This window comes from Pelmatolapia mariae, linkage group LG1, assembly GCF_036321145.2.
Source record: "Pelmatolapia mariae isolate MD_Pm_ZW linkage group LG1, Pm_UMD_F_2, whole genome shotgun sequence".
NCBI lineage: Eukaryota > Metazoa > Chordata > Actinopteri > Cichliformes > Cichlidae > Pelmatolapia > Pelmatolapia mariae.
Window position 1 is genome coordinate 5,946,395 of NC_086227.1, and position 20,219 is coordinate 5,966,613.

The 20,219-nt window shown below is 49.3% G+C and overlaps 1 protein-coding gene across 2 annotated transcripts in view; it reads right to left on the reverse strand.

The window, feature by feature from the left end:
* Positions 1-18,453: 18,453 nt before the first annotated feature.
* Positions 18,454-20,219, reverse strand: part of vstm2b (V-set and transmembrane domain containing 2B) — a 119,818-nt gene continuing 118,052 nt past the window's right edge. For both annotated transcript variants that reach the window (XM_063479555.2, XM_063479470.2), the window contains exon 5: positions 18,454-19,234. In XM_063479555.2, the coding sequence (XP_063335625.1) occupies positions 19,146-19,234 (89 nt within the window). In that variant the 3' untranslated portion in view covers positions 18,454-19,145. The remainder of the gene's footprint in view (positions 19,235-20,219) is intronic.

Genomic DNA, 20,219 nt, shown 5'->3' on the forward strand with positions numbered 1-20,219 from the left:
CCTCATGGAACCGCCGAATCATAGCCCGGTCCAGCAGACCCGCCCGCGGGACCCAGGAACGCTCCTCGATGCCATAGCCCTCCCAGTCCACAAGATACTGCAGGCCACGACCCCGGCGCCTGACGTCCATAATCCGAGTCACGGAGAAGGCCGGACGGCCAGCGACGACCCGGGCGGGCGGAGGGGGTCCGGAAGGAGGGCACAGAGGACTGGAACAGTGGGGTTTGAGTTGTGAAACATGAAACACATTGTGGATACGCATGGTCCTGGGGAGCTTGAGGCGCACAGAAACTGGGTTAACAACCGAGTCCACTTCGAACGGTCCAATGAAGGTGGGGGAGAGCTTTTGCGATTCTGTTCTGAGAGGTACATACCGGGTCGAGAGCCAAACCTTCTGTCCAGGTGAGTAGGACGGAGCCGGGGTCCTGTGGCGATCTGCCTGCCGCTTGTTCCGGCCCGCCATGTGCGCCGACACCGCCGCAGGTGCTGCTGAACAGAGGGCACAAAGTGCTCACCTTCGATTGCAGGGAACAGGGGAGGTTGGTACCCCAGAGAGGCCTCGAACGGAGAGACACCTGTGGCCGACGAGGTAAGGCTATTGTGAGCGTACTCCACCCACGTCAGTTGCTCGCTCCAGGTGGTCTGATTAGTCTATGTCAAGCAACGGAGAGCTGCTTTGAGGTCTTGGTTGGCCCGTTCCGCCTGACCGTTGGTCTGTGGATGAAAACCCGACGAGAGGCTGACCTGGGCCCCTAAGGAGGTGCAGAACTCCTTCCAAACACGCGACGTGAACTGTGGACCTCGGTCCGAGACCACTTCAGCGGGGATGCCGTGAAGGCGAAACACATGAGTTGACAGAAGCCGGGCGGTTTCCAGGGCAGTGGGGAGCTTGGGGAGAGCAACAAAGTGGGCAGCTTTAGAAAAACGGTCGACAATAGTGAGGATGACTGTGTTACCTGATGACGGCGGAAGACCAGTGACAAAGGCAACCGCAATGTGGGACCAGGGGCGGCTTGGCGTAGGTAAGGGATGAAGGAGGCCGGCAGCGGGCTGGTTGACAGGTTTATTCTGTGCACAGGTTGGACAGGCAGCGATGAAGCCTTGGACGTCCTTGGCCAGTGTAGGCCACCAGGCGAACCGCTTGATGAAGGTGACGGTGCGATGAATGCCCGGATGACAGGTGAGTTTTCCGCCGTGGGCCCATTGTAGCACTCGTGAGCGAACAGACGTGGGAACAAAGAGCAAGCCCGGGGGACCAGTCCCAGGATCCGGTTCTGCCCGTTGGGCCTCCCGTATGGCGGACTCGATCTCCCACCACAGGGCTCCGATAACGCATGTGGGAGGGAGCCTCACGGGTGGGGTCCTCTGAGGTGGTGAATTGGCGGGAAAGGGCATCGGGTTTCACGTTCCGAGAACCGGGCCTGTAGGTGATGGTGAAGCAGAATCTGGTAAAGAACAGAGCCCACCTGGCTTGTCGGGCGTTTAGTCGTTTAGCTGACCGGATGTATTCGAGGTTCTTGTGGTCAGTCCATACCACAAAGGGCTCTGTTGCGCCCTCCAGCCAGTGGCGCCACTCCTCCAAGGCGAGTTTGATTGCCAACAGCTCCCTGTCCCCAATGTCGTAGTTCTGCTCTGCAGGAGAGAGACGACGGGAGAAGTAAGCACAAGGGTGGAGCTTACCCTCTAGTTGCTGAGAGAGAACGGCTCTGACCCCTACGTCCGAGGCGTCCACTTCCACAACAAACTGCCGCTTGAGATCCGGTTGCCGGAGGATGGGTGCCGACGCGAAGCGTTTCTTTAGCCGGGAGAAAGCCTCCTGAGCCTGATCATCCCAGCAGAAAGCCACCTTAGGGGAAGTTAAACGGGTTAGTGGCAAAGCAATTTTGCTGTAGTCACGAATGAATCTCCGATAAAAGTTTGCGAAACCGAGGAACCGTTGAAGCTGCTTACGGTTAGGTGGAGTGGGCCAGTCCAAGACTGCTTGTACCTTAGCTGGATCGGCTCTTAAATCGCCCTGTTCGATGATGTAGCCCAAAAATGACACAGTACTCACATGAAACTCACACTTCTCCTCTTTAACAAACAGGCGATTCTCCAGGAGACGTTGCAGGACTTGTCTGACGTGGCGTACATGATCAGAGAGAGAGTGGGAGAAGATGAGGATGTCGTCAAGGTACACAAACACAAATTGATGAAATCTCGGAGAACATCGTTGACTAGACCCTGAAACACAGCGGGAGCATTAGTCAGTCCAAACGGCATGACCAAGTATTCAAAATGGCCCAGGTGCGTGTTGAAGGCTGTTTTCCACTCGTCTCTCTCTCTCATCCTGACTAAGTGGTAAGCATTGCGCAGATCGAGCTTAGTGAAAATGGTCGCCCCCTGCAGGAGTTCAAAGGCTGAGGATAAGAGTGGCAGAGGGTATTTATTCTTAATGGTGATGTTATTGAGGCCCCGGAAATCAATACATGGCCGAAGGCTTTTATCCTTCTTAGTGACGAAAAAGAACCCGGCAGCCACGGGGGATGAAGAGGGGCGAATCAGTCCATCAGCCAAGGATTCATTAATATACTTCTCCATGCATTCACGTTCAGGTTGAGAGAGACTGTATAAGCGACTAGTGGGAAGAGGTGCACCTGGGAGCAAATCAATACTGCAGTCGTACGGGCGGTGAGGAGGAAGAGAGCGGGCTCGGTCCTTACAAAACACTTGCTTGAGATCATGATACTCTGATGGGATGGCTGAAAGGTCAGGGGGCTCGTGTGGTAGTGGGTTAGATGCTTTTACGGGAGTAGCTGCTTTTCAAACAGGTCATGTGACACTCCTCCCCCCACCCCAGAACCCTCTCCTCCTTCCAGTCGAGTACGGGGTTATGCTGGCGTAACCACGGAAATCCTAGCACTAGGGGCGTGAGAGGAGCTTTAAAGACATAAAACTGTAACATTTCAGTGTGATTCCCAGACAGAGTTAGGGACACGGGTTCTGTAACGTGAGTTATATCGGGGAGACGCTGACCATTTAAAGCGGTGACCTGCAATGAGTGGGGCAATGCTTATGTGTAAATCTTAAGTTTGAGAGCCAGGGAATCATCCATGAAGCTCTGCTCCGCCCCGGAGTCAATCAGCGCCTGAAGAGAGTGAGAGGCAGAGTGGACAGTCACTTTAGCGGCTAGCATGAAGCGTGGAGGAGAATGTGAAAAGGAGACCTTGCCCACCCGTATCCTCCTTTCTACCGGCGGGCGAAGTCTTTTGGCCGTGCAGGACAGACCTTGGCGACCTGCTTCTTAATTCAGATAAAACTGAGGTTATTGTACTCGGCCCTGAAAATCTTAGAAATATGGTATCTAACCAGATTCTTACTCTGGATGGCATTACCTTGGCCTCCAGTAATGCTGTGAGGAACCTTGGAGTCATTTTTGACCAGGACATGTCCTTCAAGGCGCATATTACCTTCAAGCACCCCCAGAACCCCACGCCTGCCCCTGACCCACCCAGGGGAAGCCAGGCTACCAGGTCAGTAACCCACGTCTGTCAGCACAGACCCTCCCCTAGCCCCGCTGCACCAGCATGTCAGTGAGCAGCAGGCAGCCCACCCAGATGCTTTTCTCGTCCTAGCGGGTGATTTCAATTATGCAGACCCAAAGACTGTGCTTCCCAAACTGCATAAACTGTCACGACTAGTGAAGCAGACTCAGGCGCAGACCATGAATTCCTTCAAAACAAGAGTGAATTTATTTACAGTGCTCTCCACAGTGAAATATATACAACGGTGTTTGGGGGAAAAGGGGCCGGGGTCCCAGGGTCCGGGGGTGAAAGGAGCAGGTGTCCAGGGAGGGAAGAATTCCACGCAGCCTTCGCAAACACACACAGCTCCTCTTCTCGCCACCACCACTCTGGCTTGCGCTCCGTCTCAGTGCACGGGGAACGGGTTCGGGGGAAATCTACACACATACAGATACACAGTTAGTTTCCAGGTTCAGACGTACTCAAAACTTAACTTTGCAGACTGCAGGGGGACTGACGCTGATGGCTCAACGATCCAGCGACGAGTTGAGCAGGTCTGCCATCTTAAGTAGCACTTCTAATTCATAATCAGCGACAGGTGTGCTTATCATCCCCAGGTGCATGGGCCAGGGGCGGGAGCCCACACTGAGCTCCGCCCCAGCAGGAGAAAGAGAGAGCAGGAGAGAGCGAGAGAGAAAGAGAGAGCAGAGGCGAGAGAGGGAGAACAAACAAAACAAGGTGACTGACAGATGTCAGCTGGCGAGGTGCGGGGACCATGACAGTACCCCCCCCCCCTCAACGGGAGCCTCCCGGCGACCCACCAGGCTTGTCCGGATGCAGGCGGTGGAACTCCCGGAGCATATTCTTGTCCCGCTCGCGGGACCCAGGAGCGTTCCTCCACGCCATAGCCTTCCCAGTCCACCAGGTACTGGCAGCCACGCCCCCGGCGTCGCGAGTCCATGATGCGAGTGACGGAGTAAGCTGGCAACCCATACACGAGCCGGGCGGGAGGAGGGGGCCTGGAAGGAGGGCACAGAGGACTGGACCGGACTGGTTTGATTTGAGAAACATGGAAGACATTATGGATTCTCATATTGTGAGGGAGCTTCAGCTTCACAGAGACCAGGGCAGAGATTTCAAAAGGTCAAATGAAATTGGGTGTAAGTTTTTTGGATTCGGTCCTGACGGGAATAAAGCGGGTTGAGAGCCATACCTTCTGGCCGACAGAGTATTCGGGTGCTGGGGTCCGGTGCCGGTCTGCGATGCATTTGTTGTTCTCCTTCGTGCGTAGTAGGGCCGCTTGAGTGGCCCGCCAAACCCGTCGGCACCTGCGTAGATGAGCCTGGACGGAGGGTACAGAGTGCTCACCTTCCACAGCAGGGAAAAGGGGAGGCTGATAACCGAAGGAAGCTTCGAATGGAGACCGGCCGGTGGCAGAGGCAGTCAGGCTGTTATGGGCATACTCGATCCACGGCAACTCCTCACTCCAGATGGTTTGATTGGTGGAGGTGACGCAGCGTAGGGTGGTCTCCAGTTCCTGGTTGGCCCGCTCGGACTGGCTGTTGCTCTGAGGATGATAGCCCGAGGATAGACTGACCTTAGCTCCCAGGGAGTTGCAGAACTCTTTCCAGACCCGAGAAGTGAATTGAGGCCCTCTGTCAGACACAATGTCTTCCGGGATTCCGTGCAGGCGGAAGACGTGAGTGGTGAGCAGGCGTGCTGTCTCGAGAGCTGTGGGAAGCTTAGGCAGAGCAATGAAATGAGCCGCTTTAGAGAAACGGTCGATTATGGTGAGTATGACGGTGTTACCTGCTGAGGGAGGTAGCCTGGTGATGAAATCCAGTGCTATGTGAGACCATGGTCTGGAAGGAGAGGATAACGGATGGAGCTGACCTGCCGGGGGTTGGTTCGATGGTTTGTTTCGGGCACAGACAGTGCAGGCGGTGATGTATTCCCGAGTATCTTGGGTGAGTGAGGGCCACCAGAAGTACCGCTGGAGAAACTTGATGGTGCGATGTATACCTGGATGGCATGAGAACCGGGCTGTGTGGGCCCACTGCAAAACCTGGGATCTGACGGAGCGAGGAACATAGAGTCTGTGGGCGGGTCCCCCTCCCGGATCCGGTTCGGTTTCCTGGGCCTCCCGGATAGCCGCCTCCATCTCCCAGGTGAAAGCCCCGATAGTACAGGTTGCTGGCAGGATGGGGTCCGGATCCGCCTTTTCTTCAGCAGCGGAGAACTGACGGGAGAGGGCGTCCGGCTTGACGTTCCGGGAACCGGGTCTGTAGGTGATTGAGAAGTGGAAACGGGTGAAAAACAGAGCCCACCTGGCGTGTCGAGCGTTGAGACGCTTTGCCGTTTGAAGATAGGCCAGGTTTGTGATCAGTCCAGACCACGAAGGGTTGAGTGGTGCCCTCCAGCCAGTGCCGCCATTCTTCCAAGGCAAGCTTAATCGCCAGCAGCTCCCGGTCGCCAACATCATAGTTACGCTCAGCAGGGGTGAGACGACGGGAAAAAAAGGCACAGGGGTGCAGCTTACCCTCCTTTTGTTGGGAAAGGACGGCCCCCACCCCCGAGTCGGATGCGTCAACCTCTACCACGAACTGAAGAGTGGTGTCAGGCTGGACCAGGATGGGCGCTGAGGCAAACCGTTTCTTGAGCTCCTGAAAGGCTGATTGGGCGGCATCACTCCACTGAACAGCAAGCTTGGGAGAGGTTAACTGGGTTAAAGGTAAAGCAATCCTGCTGAAGTCCCGAATGAATCTCCTGTAGAAATTGGCGAAACCCAGGAAGCGTTGCAACTGGCGACGGTTATTTGGTTCTGGCCAATTCACAACAGCCTTGACTTTCACAGGGTCAGGTCGTAGATCTCCTCGCTCGATTATGTACCCTAGGAAGGCAACAGTGGGCACATGGAACTCACATTTCTCGCCTTTGACAAACAGCCGGTTCTCCAGAAGGCGTTGCAGTACCAGCCGGACCTGGGTCTCGTGTTCAGCTTGAGAAGAGGAGAAGATCAGAATGTCGTCTAGGTAGACAAACACAAATCGGTTAATAAAGTCTCTGAGAACATCGTTGACCAGAGCCTGGAAAACAGCAGGTGCGTTAGTGAGGCCGAACGGCATGACCAGATACTCGAACTGTCCGAGGTGGGTACTGAACGCGGTCTTCCATTCATCGCCGTTCCAAATCCGGACTAGGTGGTAGGCGTTTCTTAAGTCCAGCTTACTGAATATGGTGCCGCCCTGGAGAAGTTCGAAAGCAGAGGTGAGCAGAGGCAGTGGATATTTATTCTTGACCGTAATGTTATTGAGACCCCGATAGTCAATACAGGGTCGGAGGGTCTTATCCTTCTTTTCCACGAAGAAGAAACCTGCTGCGACGGGTGAGGAAGAGGCACGGATGAGGCCAGCAGCGAGGGATTCAGTTATGTATTTCTCCATAGCCTCCCGTTCCGGCAGCGAGAGGCTATAGAGGCGGCTGGTCGGTAAAGGAGCCCCCGGCAGCAGATCAATGGCGCAGTCGTAGGGCCGATGGGGCGGCAGTGACTGGGCTCGGTCCTTCCGAAACACTTCAGCGAGATCGTGGTAAACAGATGGCACATTAGTTAAGTCGGAAGACCGTGGTGGTTCTGGGCCAGTGGCCGATGTGCTTGGAGGTGAGGCAGCCTTAAGGCAGTTCATATGACACCCCTCTCCCCAGCCAGTGATGCCTCCTTTCTGCCAATTAATAGTGGGATTGTGTTGCTGGAGCCAGGGATGCCCGAGAACTAACGGCGTCTGGGTGGAGTGAAAAACGAAAAGCTAATCTCCTCCGAATGATTGCCAGACAGTGTGAGGGTGAGAGGTTCAGTGATGTGTGTGATGTCGGGGAGGCGCTGCCCAGACAAAGCCGTGACGCATAAGGCGTGAGGCAGTGGCTCCACAGTGACACAGAGTTGTTTTGCTAGTTCGGAGTCGATGAAGTTTTGTTCTGCTCCCGAATCAATGAGCACAGAAAGTGAATGACACTCGGAATGGACCAGAAGTTTAGCCGGCAGGGCTAGACGTGGAGGAGATTTATCCTGATTTAAACCGCCCACCAGTACTCCTACCGTCACTGGCGGGCGCGGCCTTTTGCTCGCGATGGGCAGGAGGCGATCATGTGTCCCAGGCACTCACCGGCTGTGATGCGTGGCTGGCGTTCCGCAGCTGTAAGGTGGGAGCTGCCGATTTGCATTGGTTGTACCTCTCCGTCGGCGCCCTCTGGTGTCTGGGAGGACCGGTAATTGGCCGAGGCATCCGCCCCTCGTTGCCCCGCGGCCTCCAGGGAACTGGAGTTCCGTGCTTGTCGACGAGCCCGTAGCCGCTCATCCACCTTAACGCACAAAGACATTAGTTCATCAAAAGCAGCGGGAAGGTCCCGCATAATCAGCTCATCTTTCAGATCCTCACGAATGTTATTTAACAGTGTGCTCCTGAGCGCATTCGGTCCCCAGCCAGTTTCTTCTGCCAAAATCCAGAAGTCGATTGAATAATCTGCCATACTCCGCTTCCCTTGCTTGAAGTTAAGGAGGCGGAGCGCCGCAGCCTCGGCTCCAGAGCCTCTGTTAAACACGGTCTTAAATTTAGCCACAAAATCCTCAAAAGAAATCCCAGGATCAGAGTTTAATACCACCTGGGCCCATTTCAAAGCACGATCTCTCAGCATTTGTACAAAGAATGCAATCTTTGCCCCGTCATTGTTATGAAAGCGCCGCTGTTCGCGGAAAATCAATGAGCATTGGGCCAGAAAACCAGAGCACTTTTCCGACTCACCCGTAAAGGGTTCAGGCGAAGGCAGAGGACCGTCGGAAGATGGAGTGGCTGTCAATGGGGGGCTTGCCGTAGCCGCCGCGAGTGTTTCCTGCGGGGCGGGGTGAGCTGGCTGGAGATTCCCCGGCTGCATGCTCCCTAGTGTGGTCAAACGGGAAACAGCTTGGGTTAGCGCGACGATCTCACCTCGCAACTGGTGTAACATTTGTTCGTGGCGGGTCAGCGCAGCTTCTTGGGCAGCAAGTGCCTGTCCGATGGTTTTCTGGTCTGCTGAGTCCATGTTGTGGCTGGATCGTTCTGTCACGACTAGTGAAGCAGACTCAGGCGCAGACCATGAATTCCTTCAAAACAAGAGTGAATTTATTTACAGTGCTCTCCACAGTGAAATATATACAACGGTGTTTGGGGGAAAAGGGGCCGGGTCCCAGGGTCCGGGGGTGAAAGGAGCAGGAGTCCAGGGAGGGAAGAATTCCACGCAGCCTTCGCAAACACACACAGCTCCTCTTCTCGCCACCACCACTCTGGCTTGCGCTCCGTCTCAGTGCACGGGGAACGGGTTCGGGGGAAATCTACACACATACAGATACACAGTTAGTTTCCAGGTTCAGACGTACTCAAAACTTAACTTTGCAGACTGCGGGGGGACTGACGCTGATGGCTCAACGATCCAGCGACGAGTTGAGCAGGTCTGCCATCTTAAGTAGCACTTCTAATTCATAATCAGCGACAGGTGTGCTGATCATCCCCAGGTGCGTGGGCCAGGGGCGGGAGCCCACACTGAGCTCTGCCCCGGCAGGAGAAATAGAGAGCGGGAGAGAGCGAGAGAGAAAGAGAGAGCAGAGGCAAGAGAGGGAGAACAAACAAAACAAGGTGACTGACAGATGTCAGCTGGTGAGGTGCGGGGACCATGACATAAACATATTATATTTCCCCACACGAGGAAACAACATTTTGGACAATGTTTTCACCACCCAGAGAGGAGATTACAAAGCCCTCCCCCACTGTTATGCAAATGCCATAACCCCTGGTCAAAGTCACCAAACCAGTTTGTAAGCAGGTACGTGTGTGGCCAGAAGGGTCCTCAGAGGCACTGCAAGACTGTTTTTTCCACCACCGACTGGGAGATCCTTAAACAGGCCGCCAAACACGACAACACCACATACCCGCAGGAATATACAGAAACGGTCATTGCTTATATTTCAAAGTGCATCACTGATGTCACAGAGACCAGGACTGTCACTGCAAATCCGAAACCATGGCTCACAGGTGAGGTCTACAGGCTTCTGAGGGTGAGCCTTCAGAGCTGGGGAAGAGGTGAGCCTAAGAACAGCAAGGGCAAACCTGTCATGTGGCATCAGAGAGGCGAAAAGGCAGTACTCCAGGAGGATTTCGCAAAGCTTCAGCGACAGCAGAGATGCTCAGAGGGTGTGGCAAGGAATACAAACCATCACAGACTATAAGCCCACTCCGCAGGCCGCTGTCAGTTCCACCTCTTTAACAGATGAGCTAAGCAAATCCTTCGCTCGCTTTACCGCACAGAAGGCTGTCATTTCCATATGCCTCAAAGCCTCCACCATGATTCCTTTACCGAAAAAGTTGTCTCCCTCCTACTTTAACGACTACCGTCTGGTTGCACTCACCTCCGTTATTATGAAGTGCTTTGAACAGTTCATGCTTCAAATCAAGACAAATCAAGATCTCTCCCGATCAAAGAACACAGCATCACTGGTCAGTAAAGCCCAACAACAACTCTACTTTATCCACAAACTGAGGAGAGTAACAGCCTCAACCTCATTATGAGCACCTTCTACAGAGGCATCGTTGAGAGTATCCTCACCAGCTGCATCACTGTGTGGTATGGCTCCTGCACTTGTCCTACCAGAAAAAAGTTACGAGTAGTGACAGCAGTGGAGAGGATCGTGCATACTTCGCTTCCCGCACAGGACACAGGAGGTGATTGGGGGAAGTGGAAACACATGGGGAAACAGCTGATTAGAATGACCATAATGACCCCACAAGGGAAGTGAAACTAAATACAATGAACCAGACCTCTTCAAAATAAAACAGGAAACATAATGAGATGCAGACATGACAACACGAGCTTGAGACACGCAGACATTAAACACATGAACAAATTTTAATCCTGATGGGAATGGAAATTGAATTGTATTTATGTAATGCTTTTAACTCTTACTGAGAACTTAGCGGTTCTACACTATAAACCACATTCACCCAGTCACCCACACATTCATACAGCTCTTTATTCTATGTACTTTAAGCTTTTTTTTGTATCTGTCACACACAGACACACACACTCCATTAGTTCAGTACCTTGCCCAAGGACACTTCAACATGTGGACTAGAGGAACTAGAGATAAAATCACCTGCCTTTCCCTATATCATCTTTTCCAAAACGATCAGGCCTTGTTGAATGGTTTTATGAAGCCATCAGTCTATCCTTCAGATCTCACCCCAAGTAAAATTTTTTGGGGAAACAAATAGTTATGAGGGGGACAGAAGTTTTGTTGTTGTTTTTGTTGTTGTTTTCCTTCTGTAATTTCTTATAATTTGTGTATTTTGGTATATTTATTTAAAAAAAGAAATAATTCGTTGAATTACAATATCATCCATCTTCCTTCCACTTATCCTTATAAAATAGAATAGAATGCTTTTTATTGCCACTATACACATGTACAATGAGGTTCAGAGCAAGTGCAGACATGTAAAAACAAAAAAAGGATTTAGGGTTAAGGTGCAGAGTTCTGTGGCACTGTATACAAATATAAAAATGATTACATTGGATTATGTATTTACAGTGCAATAACCTAATTGCATGTAAATTAAACATTTCACAGTAGTGATGGTAGTTTGCATAGTCTGTGTATAGAGGGAAGTCTTTGGATTGGGGGGTGTGAATTGGCAGTGAATGTGTGACTTCAGGGCAAATATGGCTTTTGGAACGAAACTGTTCTTGAGTCTGTCAGTCTTTGCACTGGTGCACCTGTAGTGCTCGGCGTGCAGGTGGAAGAGAGATGTGGGTCAGGTCTCACAGTCTGGGGCCATGCGTGTGTGTGGGTCCTTTATCCAGGCACATGTGAGAGGAGGAGCACAAGAGTGACCAGTTTGGTGATGAGGATGTCCGGGATGTTTGTATTGAAAGCTGAGCTGTAATCCACGAAGAGCATCGTGACGTAGCTTTGTTCACGCAGTATGCAGACTAGTAGGGGTAGAGGTCTTGGGGGAGATAGTCCTTGATGTGCTGAAGGACTAGTCTCTTGAAGCATTTCATGATTACCAGAGTGAGGGCCACAGGACGATAATCCTTCAGGCTAGTGATGGGATGATTGTGGCAGGGTCACAGGGGGACTGAAGCCTATACCAGCTACCATAGGGCAAATGCAGGTTGTCAGTCTGACACAGGGCTAACACAGAGAGCAAGCCAACTATTCACAATTACAAATGGGCAATTTAGAATCATCAATTGATCTAACCCCACTAACTGCATGTCTTTGGACTATAATAAGAGGAAGCCGAGTAGCTTAAGCACTTAATTTATCACAAAAAAACCACTATGTGACAAAGCAGTCAATTCATGGTACTGTCACTAATCACCCCATATCCATTGGCTAGGGTTTTTTTTTTTTCTTGCCAAGCTTTTCACAGTAGAGACTTTACTTCTGATGATGTTGTTGGCTGTATATCTGTTGTAAGAAGGCTGTGTAATCTAAGCTTGCTCAATGTCAGGAGCAAGAACAAGTGCAAATGAGTCACATGTCTGAAAGCGGCAGGAGGAGGAAAGCCAAGGATGGACACGAATGAAAATGCCACTGCTGGACTAACCTCACTTTATACTTTCAGTCCAGCTAACACTAAAGCAATTTTTATAAATAGCTCACAGACACTTGGTGCCAAAGTTGACTGATTTTTAGAGCTCAAGATATTGCTGTATAAGTATGTATCTTGGTAGGGACCAAAATCTGAAATTTACTATACTGGTGGGACCAACAGCCCTCGTGGGGACCAAAATCCAGGTCCCCAAAATGTGGTTTTAGTGTGATTAGGTTATTAGGTTATGGTTAGGTTTAGGGTAAGGGTTAGGGTTAGGCATTCATTTTTGATGGTTAGGGTTAGGGTAAGTGGCTAGGGAAAGCATTATCCCAATCAGATGTCCCCACTAGGATAGCAACACCCGACATGTGTGTCTGCGTGCATGTGTGTGCTCATGCCTTTGCCCCAGCCATACCCTGCCTTCCTCTGTGTTATCCCTTCTGACCTTCTTTAACCTGGAATCAAATCAGATCTGTGCAAAGACCACAGCGCCTGTCTGAAATGTCAGCTTCAGCTTGCCACAGACTTCACTGCCAGATGTTCACTGGGGCATCTGCCATATGGTGCTTGATTTATTTCTGTATCCTTCTCATCTCATCTTTTCCCATACATGTATCTCTCCTTTTCCTGTCTGTACATATACAATTTTGTACTTTTTAAAAAGGCAGGCTAAGGAATGGGCAATTGTCTCACAGTAATAACATCTATACATGGAGCCATTATCTTAAGATTTTCTGAATGTCTGTCATACCGCCATAGCTCTTCTGTCAGGGGTTAATAAACTCTTATCAGCTCAGTATATGTTCCTGCGACTGGCATTAGCAATCCACCTAATAACACAGCATGTGAGTAGTTTATTAGTGTCAATTAATAATACAATATATGATCATATTAATTTTGATGGTTAATAAAATGCTTTGTCTTATTAAATACAGCAGTTTTCTTATTATCTTAAAACTGGAGGGGAGGGGGTGATGGTAAGTGTGTCATTGATTTTCAGAAGCATTAATCCATCCCTATTTGCCATCCACTTTAGTAGGACAAATGTGCCTGTGTAAAGTCAAGTATATAATAATTCATAATGTGTGGTACAGGTGTGAAAATTGATGAAGTAAAAGAGGTGAAAATGAATAATTTTGAACATAGCTTTGACCATTTTAGTCATTCATGCAGTACTTCTGTGTGCCCTGAAGCTCTGCTAACTCGTGGTTTATTTTATTGTCAAGTGAAATGAGGTGAGTATGTGTCCTCATGGTGTTCCTGTTTTTGCAGGACATGCCATGGCTTATGTAAGATTCAGGTTAGTCACATTCTCTTTGCCTGCATCAACATCCATGAGATGAGATTAGTTCTGAGAGCTGCATTGCAAATTGAGCTTTAGTGCAAAGCTCTGGGCAGTTGCCTGCTGAGGTCTTATTTATGCATATTGCTGTGACCTGTCATAAAGTCTATATTTCCCAATACCCTAGTTAGGATATCCACAAGGGTTTTTGCTGTTTAGAAATTTGTTAAATCACTCAAAGCATACCAAATCACTTTTATATAAAGTGGTTTGAATTTACTGACTCTGACAAGCATCCCTTGTCAGCATACGATAATGATCACTCTACTTTAGTACTTTTGGTATTTTGAGTATTTTTAAATAGCAGGTTGATGATGTAAACTCAACCTTGTTCATAGATCAAACTGTGAATATAATCTCAATTTATGTACACTGTGGCACATTGATATTTTGGGGATTATTTAGAACATATTCTCAAAAAATATTCTGAAGCTCTATTGGGACTTATTCCCAGATGCCAGTTTTTCCATCCCACTGGCATGACTTATTTGTCTCTTTTGTCTCTTTTGGCCCTGTGACAGACTGCCAATCTGTCCAGAGTGTACCCTCTCGCCCTACGGTAGCTATGATAGGGTCAAATTCGTGCATGTAGATGTTGAGCGTTCCTGACACACACGCATATGTTAGTTACCGAGTTACAGAGGGTTTTTTTGGTAGGATCAATATTTCTATATAATACATATTTCCCTTTGGAAGTATTACTATAAAACACTGCGACATTTTCATTGGTATGCGCATGATATCTACCTTTATCTATCCATGAAACCAGATAACACACACCAATTAGTTAAACTGCAGGAATGTCTTAAAGACACAAAGACCTGGATGACCTCTGCTACTAAATTCCGATATCAAATGTGCTATCTAACCAGATTCTTACTCAGGATGGCATTACCTTGGCCTCCAGGAACCTTGATACATTTTTAACCAGGATATGTCCTTCAATGCACATATTAAACAAATATGTAGGACTGTTTTCTTCCATTTGTGCAATATCTCTAAAATGAGAAATATCCTGTCTCAGGGTGACGCTGAAAAACTATTTCATGCATGCATTACTTCTAGGCTGAACTACTGTAATTCATTATTATCAAGATGTCCTAAAAGCTCACTGAAAAGCCTTCAGTTGATCGAAATTCTGGAGCAAGAGCACTGACAGGGACTAGAAAGAGAGAGCATATTTTTTCCTATACTGGCTTCCCTTCATTGGTGTGTGTGTGTGTGTGTGTGTGTGTGTGTGTGTGTGTGTGTGTGTGTGTGTGTGTGTGTGTGTGTGTGTGTGTTGCCTGTTTTCTCTGGGCTTCATGCCTTCTTGGATTTGTGAAGACCTTTTGCACTTGGTTATTTAAATCTGATTATTTATCATTAAGAAATATTTTCTAAAGAAATTGTCCAATAGAGCTGTTGAGATCAGGAATGCTGATATCACATTTCAGTTTTCTTTGAAGTAAAGCAGTTTTCCTAGCATGAAGCTGTGAGTAAGATTACTGACTACCTTTGTCTGTATCCTGGTCCTGTAGAAAGACAAGCATTAACATGCAGAGGTTTGTGGTCTACCTTTTATTAGGAAAACAATAAACTGTTTCAGCTGCTGTCACAAGTAAATCATGTCATGTAATAGAAATGAAAAGTGTCAAAAAAATAAACATCAATAGAGGTAATTAGTGTCAGTGGTAAAGTGAGCCTTATCTCTCTAAAAATATATCAGCATATTAATTTTCGTTTACATTATTCAACACAGCTATGAGATGATAATGATGGTGGTGGTGGTGGTGGCATGTGTGTGTGTGTGTGTGTGTGTGTGTGTGTGTGTGTGTGTGTGTGTGTGTGTGTGTGTGTGTGTGTGTGTGTGTGTGTGCAAGAAGGAGGGCATGACACGTTAGACAAATACACTCTATCCTCTGTGCGTGGTCAAATTGGCAGTGAGGAGTGTTTGAGCACAGAGTACGCATGCTGAATAAGATAAGATAAGATAAGATAACCTTTATTAGTCCCACACGTGGGAAATTTGTTTTGTCACAGCAGGAAGTGGACAGTGCAAAAGTTATGAAGGACAATTAGAATAAAATAAAATAAGAATAAATACAGTACACAACTGTACAGAATAGAATAAAAATAGAATACTATATACAGTAGAATAAAATAGAATAAAATATACAATAGGATAAAAATAGAATACAAATGCTATATACAACAGAGTGAAAAATACAACGGTGCCAGAAAGATTATTGCACATTTGTGTTATTGCACATTTGTGGATGTGTGTGTATGATCAGTTAAAGTCTTTGTTGTGGAGTCTGACAGCAGTGGGGAGGAAAGACCTGCGAAATCTCTCTGTCCCACACCGTGGGTGCCGCAGTCTCCCACTGAAGGAGCTGCTCAGTGCTGTCACAGTCTCATGCATGGGGTGGGAGATGTTGTCCAGCAGGGATGACAGCTTAGCCACCATTCTCCTGTCACTCACAACCTCCACTGGGTCCAGAGGGCATCCTAGAACAGAGCTGGCCCTTCGGATCAGCCTGTTCAGTCTCTTCCTGTCCCCAGCAGAGATGCTGCCACCCCAGCAGACCACACCATAAAAGATGGCTGAGGCCACCACAGAGTCATAGAAGGTCTTCAGGAGTGGGCCCTCCACTCCAAACGACCTGAGTCTCCGCAGCAGGTACAGCCTGCTCTGCCCTTTCCTGTAGAGGGCGTCTGAGTTATGAGTCAAATCCAGTTTGTTGTTCAGATGAACACCAAGGTACCTGTAGCTGTCCACAGTCTCAATGTCCATACCTTGGATGTTCAGTGGTTGCAGTGGAGGATGTTTGTGCCTGCGGAAGTCTACCACCAGCTCCTTGGTTTTACTGGCATTGATCTGGAGGTAGTTCAGCTGGCACCAGTCCACAAAGTCCTGAGTCAGTCCTCTGTACTCCTTGTCGTCCCCATCAGTGATGAGGCCGACTATAGCAGAGAACTTCTGCAGGAAGCACTGGGTGGAGTTGTAGGAGAAGTCTGCAGTGTAGATGGTGAAGAGGAACGGAGCCAGAACCGTTCCCTGTGGGGCCCCCGTACTGCAGACGACCCTGTCCGACACACAGCCCTGAGTCCTCACATACTGTGGTCGGTCGGTGAGGTAGTCCAAAATCCAGGTAGTGAGGTGATGGTCCACTCCAGAGTTCTCCAGCTTGTCCTTCAGAACCGAGGGAAGAATAGTGTTGAAGGCACTGGAAAAATCAAAGAACATGATTCTCACAGTGCTCCCAGCGGTCTCCAGGTGAGCGAGGGAGCGATGTAGGAGGTGAATGACGGCATCATCCGCTCCAATGCCAGGCTGGTAGGCAAACTGAAGTGGGTCCAGTGATGAGCTCACAAGGCGCCGAAGCTGAGCCAGGAACAGCCGCTCCAGGGTCTTCATCAGGTGGGATGTCAGAGCCACCGGCCTGTAGCTGTTGAGGTCCTTGGGGCGTGAAGTCTTTGGCACTGGTACAACACAGGAGGTTTTCCAGAGCTGTGGGACTCTTCCCAGCCTCAGGCTCAGGTTGAAGAGGTGCTCCATCACACCACACAGTTGGTCCGCGCAGGACCTGACGACCCTCGAGCTGATGCCATCTGGACCCGCTGCCTTCTTGCCATTAATCCTCCTCAGTTCCCTCCTAACCTGGGTGGTTGAGAGAGACAGGCTGGAGCCTTGTGTTGATTGTGTATTGGATGCTGTTGTTGGGGGTGGGGAGGAGTGAGCAGGGTGAATAGAGGAGGTGTGAAGTGTCTGAGGTGTCAGAGGTGGAACAGCAGCAGTGGGGGTGGTTGAGTCTGCAGCCGATGTTGGAGACTGCCTCATGGCTGAATCAAATCTGTTGAAGAAATGATTCAGTTCATTTGCCCACCTCACATCCCTCCCAGGCAGAGAGTTCTGATGTTTGTGGCCCGAGATGGTTCTGAGGCCTCTCCAGACTTCACCAACGTTATTTTGCTGAAGCTGGTTCTCCATCTTCTGCCTGTAGCTATCCTTCCCATTCCTTATCAGTCCCCTCAACTCTCTCTGCACCCTTTTCAACTCCTCTTTGTCTTTGGATTTGAAGGCCCTCCTCTTCTGCTTGAGGACAGCTTTAATTTCCGGGGTAATCCAAGGTTTGTTGTTGGAGAAACACCGTACAGTCCTGGTAGGTACGGTGTTATCCACACAGAAATTAATATAGTCCGTAATGCATGTAGTAAGGCTGTCGATGTCCTCACACAGTCGACTCAAAACAATCCTTAAGAGCCTCCTCGCTCTCCTGCGACCATCTCTGTACTGTGCGGGCGGCTGGTGGCTCCCTGCGCACTAAGGGCTCATACACAGGGACAAGGTGCACCAGGTTGTGATCAGATCTGCCCAGGGGAGGGAGAGGTGATGAACTGTATGCCTCTTCAGCATTGGCATACAGTAAGTCCAGTGTTTTATTGTCTCTGGTTGGGCAGGTCACATACTGGGTGAAGGTGGGCAGTGTGGAGTCCAGTGAGGCATGATTAAAGTCCCCTGATATTATGAGGAGGGCTCTCGGAGATTGTGTTTGCAGTCTGCTGACCACTGAGTGGAGAGTGTCACAGGCTGCATCCGCGTTGGCCGAGGGGGGGACATACGCTGTTATCGCGATAACATGCGAGAATTCCCGGGGCAGGTAGTACGGACGCATGCTAACGGCTAACAGCTCAATGTCTCTGCTGCAGAGTTGTTCTTTTACAGTGATGTGCCCAGGGTTACACCATCTGTCATTCACAAACACTGCCAGTCCCCCTCCTTTCCTCTTACCGCTGTCTCTTGTCCTGTCCGCTCGAAGCAGCTGGAATCCCGGTAGTGTCACACTCGTGTCCGGAGTTAGCGGTGTTAGCCACGACTCCGTTAGCATCATGATGCTACATTGCCGGTACTCCCTCTGTGACCAGGTTAGCGACGTGAGCTCATCCAATTTATTGTGCAAAGACCGTACATTTCCAATAATTACAGAAGGAAGAGATGGTCGATAACGTCTCCTTCTCGGGCGACGGCGCTCCTTCCCAGCACGACACCCCCGTCTTTTCCTCCTCAGCTCGCTGGGAATGTCGGGTCTGTCCGCCTGGCAGTACTGCTGTGGGACACAGCGCTAACAGCTGATCCTTACTGTAAACAAAGGATCCCTGCTCTGGGTCCCCACACACGGGTGAAAAAAGTAGAAAAAAACTAAGAAAAACGACCAGAACTAGCACAAAACGGTAGAACATGGTTGCAGAGTCTAATTACTAATACGTTAGTTATAGAAAAATTACGAGAAGAAAAGATAAGAAAGAAAGAAACTCGGAATGAGCAGAGCTGCTGTAACAGGCTGCCGCACACGGGGGGCACCGGAAGTATAAGTGTAAGTATAAGAATGATTCTGTGGATCATTAGTGATGCTGGTTTTATTTTTATACGCTCTTTTCTCCTGTCCGCTGTCAGCCATCAAGACTTTATCTCCATCATGTCGTGACAGAGGGGGGTCCATCTCTTTTATTTGTGTGTCAAGCTCCTGCGTTCTGTGTTGCTTTGCTTTTACTCCTAGCAAAGATGTGATGCAACACCATAGATATACACTGATTAAATGTGTCCCCCTCTTTCTGGTAACCATTGAGTGCTGCTAGGTTTCTGTTTGATATAGAAAGTAAGAATGCTGCAGGTTCACAGGTTTGCCTGATGTCTCTTCAGTGGGCCAGCAATAATGGGAGGAGCTTATGCATGAACAGGAGAGTGATGCACAGTAGCGGGTCCATGGTGCTCATCACACTGCAGTCTGGAAGACACAGAAAGATGTGGCAATATTTACAATAGCACTGTATAATGCAAACATTTCTGCTTGTCCATTGGCCTCTAAAGTGCTTCGTATAAAGCTCATAACATACAAAGAAGTCAAAAGGAATCGTAATATACAGTTGTTCATCTCAGTGTGTTAATTAACCTTGGCAGCTGCCTGCCTATGAAGGTTCAGTTAACTATAGTAACAGAAATCACTGGATTATCTGAATAGCTTGCAGCATCTGCTTGCCAACACCACAGGGGAGGGGGGGTCAGTGCATGTATAGGGCTTTGGAGTTGACGTCACGCCGCAGTGCATTGTGGGATCGCGGTGCCATGTCAGTAGGCCAGAAAGCAAAACAAGCACACAGTGTTGGAGTGTTGGAATCGGGACTGCCAGAACCATGCTCAAAATCAGCGCAAAAGACAAAGGGCTGTATCGCGACCGATTGCGCCCAGACGCCAAGAGACGGTACTTTGAAAAAATTGCGTGCATCGGTAATGTGGACCCGTATGAAATAAGGAAGTGGAGTGGAAACCCAGACGACCTACCGCCTTTGTCCTATCCCGATATCTTCGCATACCTTGTCTGTGGAGTCAGCGCATACACGGCAAACCAGTTTAAGAATTATAAATCCCTGGAGGCCCACATCCAATTCACAAACGGCTGGGTGCAAGATTTGTCCATCTTTAAGCCTCCACGCTGCGAGTACGTTGTCGTTAAGACATAGGTAAGTCGGTTTGAACTTGATAACTTTCTAAACAACTTCCTTGTTACAGTTTTTGATTTGCACGTACAGCCAACCCATCTATATTAGCCTTGGTTCATTACAGACCTTTTATTAAAAGTGTTTTTTGTGTGTTTCAGGTACTGCACTCACAACGACTAAATGAAACTGCATTATAGCCATGGGTCATTGTGAGCACCAATGGGAGGGTTGAGGCTGCTCACTGCACATGCATGGCCGGAGTTGCAGAGACCT